At 53.9% G+C, this 4023-nt stretch overlaps 1 protein-coding gene across 1 annotated transcript; it reads left to right on the forward strand.

Annotated features, from left to right (window-relative positions):
* The first annotated feature begins 2498 nt into the window (after window positions 1-2498).
* On the forward strand, window positions 2499-3263 carry LOC129131458 (olfactory receptor 14C36-like). Its single transcript, XM_054650450.2, has one exon. It carries the CDS (start codon window positions 2499-2501, stop codon window positions 3261-3263), a length of 765 nt encoding a protein of 254 aa, XP_054506425.2.
* The last annotated feature ends 760 nt before the right edge of the window (window positions 3264-4023 follow it).

Raw genomic sequence — 4023 nt, forward strand, 5'->3', positions numbered from 1 at the left:
ACCCTTTTAAAATTTTGAGCCTACTTTTCTTTTCTCCTAATCCTATCTCACAGCAGGAAATGAGTAAATATATTCCAGTGAGTGCAATGGTAATTAGCCAATACCTATCCCACTGCACTAATAGATGCATTGGCTGAGAAATCTCAAATTAGCAAACCAAAATCACTCCAGATACATTCCTGATAAACTGCATTAGAGCAGAAGGAAATCAAGGCAGAGCCATTTTTTGTCAGTACTTGCTGCATCCTGATGAGCCCCGTGGTGCATTTGGAGCTGAGCCCTTGAACCTCAGGGCCTGAGAGGAGATTGCACAAACCTTGCCAGGAGTCAAAGTCAGAAGAAAACCCCAAAGTGTCTCAAAGCATGAATGGGTCTCAGTGAGGTCCATGCCCAACACAGGCTCCTCATGGACTCCTTGGAGGAGAGAATTGGAGGCCAGGATTGACCAAAAACCTCTCACAGAGTCTCAGTGTGGAAAGGAAATTCCAAACTACCTTAAAAAATTTGAGAAGCTCAAAGCATTACTGAGCAGCACTGAGTGTCAGTATAACGCTCTCCAGGGACTAATTACAGCAGATAATTGGAGGCCTTGATTGCACAAACCTCTCAGAGACTCGAAGGCAAAAGCCAAAGCCAAAGTCCTTTGAAAAACCTGCAGTCCCTGCAGGGAGCATGAAGGAGCCCCCAGGGCCATTGCTGAGCAAGGCTCCCCAGGGACTCCTTGCAGCAGATCCTTGAGGCCACTGGGATGTGGGCTAGGGGGGGATGCTGAGGGCAGCACAAGGGGCTGACAGTGCCCAGCCTGGCTGGGGCTGTGCCAGGAGGCCCCAGGGCCTCAGGACAAGGTGTCTCCTCCCAGCCCTTGGTGGCACAGACCCTGCTGTGCCCCAGGGCACCAAGACTTGGCTTCTCTTTGTCCCCACCTGTCATCCCTGCCTGCAGTTCTCTGCTCTGCCTGGGGCCTGGGGACACTTGCTCAGTCGTGTCCCTCTCTGGGACCCATTAAAAGTCCAAGAAAGTTTGGAGTTGGATTCTGCCTTGGAGTTCTGGAGAGGTTTCTTCAGCTCCCTCTCAGGGACTGATGCTCAGGGCCTGAGCACAAAGCCCCAGAGGCTGATTAAAGTCCTTGTGCTGTGTCTGTGCTGCTGAGCTGGGCTGGGCTCCTGGCACAGAGGCAGCTCCTGGTCTCCAAGAAGAGCTTCAAAAGCACATTTCTCTGGATGAGCAGCTCTTGTGCCAGCCCAGCAGGGCTGGGGCACTGCCTGCAGCCAGCCCGGGCACAGCCCAGAGGCACAGAGAGCTTCAATCAGTCAGGGCTGGCAAGGGGCTGAGAAGTGCCTGGGGCACAATCACTGCCAGCCCTTGGCACAGGAACCTCTGGCTGCAGGACAATGCAGCTGCAGCTCCTGGAGCCATCTCCTCAAGCTGGAACATCCCAATGCCTGCAGACTCTGTGAGTGCAACTCTGGGTATTTCTGCTGCACGGGAGGTGAAATGCTCATGGAGTTCTGACATGCTGAGGGGTTCTGATCAGTCATAGAATATTTCCAAGACAAGAACTTTGTAAAAAATGAGGAAACTTTCAAAGACTTTGTATTCAGTTTCCTACTATTGGAGAATGGCAGGGAGGGGGGGATAAGTACAAAGGTTGATTATGAATTATAATTATGAATTTTGACAAGTGCCTGAGACATCCCAACTGTTACTTTTAGTGATCAGTAGGAGATCCCTAATGTGCTTTCAGCCCCTCTGCCCATGGACAGCAGCAGCATCACCTTTGCTGGAGCCATCAGGCTCAGTCTGAGCTGTCCTTTCTCCAAGCTGCAAACAGAACCTGCCCCCAGCCAGTGCCCTGCAAACAGGCAGGGGTCTGTAGGGCCAAGGAGAGTGCACAGAGATTTGGGGTCTGTGAGTGGTGGCAGGGAGAGATCAGGCACAGGGAAACACCTGGAGGAGGGAAATCTCCAGGAAGCAAAGAGAGGATCAGGAAATGAGGCAAAGTAAAAGCAAGAAATGCTGTGGCAAGGAGAGTTTAGAGATGCCCACAGGAGCCCCTCCAGTGCAGCCCCTCCCTCTGAACAAGCCCCCTCCCTCCTGTTCCCCCAACCAAGCCTCTGCCCTCAGCCTGAGAGTTTCTGATATCTAAGAATAGAAGAAGAGACATAGGGGGAGCTTAAAAAGAACACCCTAGAACTCTTAAACACCAAAGGCTGTCTGTGTGTTCCAGGGGAGGGTGTATGAGAAATGGCTTTGATTTTGATTACAGGAATCTCCTCTAACTCTTCAATGTCCTTTTCCCATGAACAGGTGCCCATGTGCAGCCCCAGCAAATGTCCAACAGCAGCTCCATCAGGCACTTCCTCCTGCTGGCATTGGCAGACACGTGGCAGCTGCAGCTCCTGCACTTCTGCCTCTTGCTGGGCATCTCCCTGGCTGCCCTCCTGGGCAACGGTTTCATCATCAGCGCCGTAGCCTGCGGCCACCACCTGCACACACCCATGTTCTTCTTCCTGCTCAACCTGGCCCTCGCTGACCTGGGCTCCATCTGCACCACTGTCCCCAAAGCCATGCACAATTCCCTCTGGGACACCAGCAACATCTCCTACACTGGATGTGCTGCTCAGCTATTTCTCTTTATGTTCTTCATCTCAGCAGAGCTTTGCCTGCTGACCATCATGTGCTACGACCGCTACGTGTCCATCTGCAAACCCCTGCACTACGGGACCCTCCTGGGCAGCAGAGCTTGTGCCCACATGGCAGCAGCTGCCTGGGCCAGTGCTTTTCTCAATGCTCTCATGCACACAGCCAATACATTTTCCTTGCCCCTGTGCCATGGCAATGTCCTGGGCCAGTTCTTCTGTGAAATCCCTCACATCCTCAAGCTCTCCTGCTCAAACTTGTACCTCAGAGAACTTGAGCTTCTTGTGTTTTCCTTCTCTTTGGGCTTTGGTTGTTTTGTGTTCATTGTTTTCTCCTATGTGCAGATCTTCAGGGCTGTGCTGAGGATCCCCTCTGAGCAGGGACGGCACAAAGCCTTTTCCACCTGCCTCCCTCACCTGGCCGTGGTCTCCCTGTTCCTCAGCACTGCCACATTTTCTGACCTGAAACCCCACTCCATGTCCTCCACATCCCTGGATCTTTCAGTGTCAGTTCTATACTCAGTGGTGCCTCCAGCCCTGAACCCCCTCATCTACAGCCTGAGGAACCAGGAGCTCAAGGCTGCAGTGTGGAGACTGAAGACTCGATGGTTTCAGAAACATTAAACTGCTGGTCAATTTCTGCAAACCACTTGTAATAAAAGTCACCTTTGATACTTGTTGGCTTAATTTCAGAGGTTCTTCTCCTTTGTTTTAGTTTTTTTAATCTTGACCACAAAGAAAAGCCATTGTTTGTGCCATTTCTCATTTTGTTCCTCTCCACATTCCCTGTGGACACAGACTGTGTCAATGAGGAGCTGTGCTCTCGGTGGCTTGCAGAGATGCCCTTTTGTTGCCTTCTCTGGAGCTGCAGCAGCAATGTCTGTGTGCAGAGCTGGGGCAGATCAGTGCTGGCCCAGCAGCTGTGCCCAGCAGCAGCAGCAGCAGCAGCACTTGGTGTTGCCAGTGCTGCTGCCGTGGCCCTGCCCCGCTGCCCTGGTGGCCCTGGTGTTGCTGCAGGGCCTGAGTGCTCTCGGGGCCGGGCACAGCCCTGGGGGTGGCAGTGCCGGGGCTGCAGCAGGGACAGGCCATGGGCACTGCTGGGGCAGCGCTGACGCCTCAGGCCAGGCCCTGGGGGCTCCAGGCTCCTTGCCCAGGCTCTCTCAAGAACACGGCCAGGCCAATGCTCAGCACAGAAACCCCCGTCAGCAGCCCCAGGCTGGCCGTGTGCAGGCTGGGGGCAAACAGCATGGCTGGGGCTCTGCAAGGGCCCTGGGGCAGACGGGAAGGAGCAGCAGAGCAGGGGCTGATCCATGCCCAGTGCGCTGCACAGCCCAGGGCAGCGTCCCAGAGCGTCCTCATGCAGCTGCCAACAACATCCCCCCTC

This window comes from Agelaius phoeniceus (genome assembly GCF_051311805.1).
Source record: "Agelaius phoeniceus isolate bAgePho1 chromosome W unlocalized genomic scaffold, bAgePho1.hap1 SUPER_W_unloc_2, whole genome shotgun sequence".
NCBI classification, from domain to species: domain Eukaryota; kingdom Metazoa; phylum Chordata; class Aves; order Passeriformes; family Icteridae; genus Agelaius; species Agelaius phoeniceus.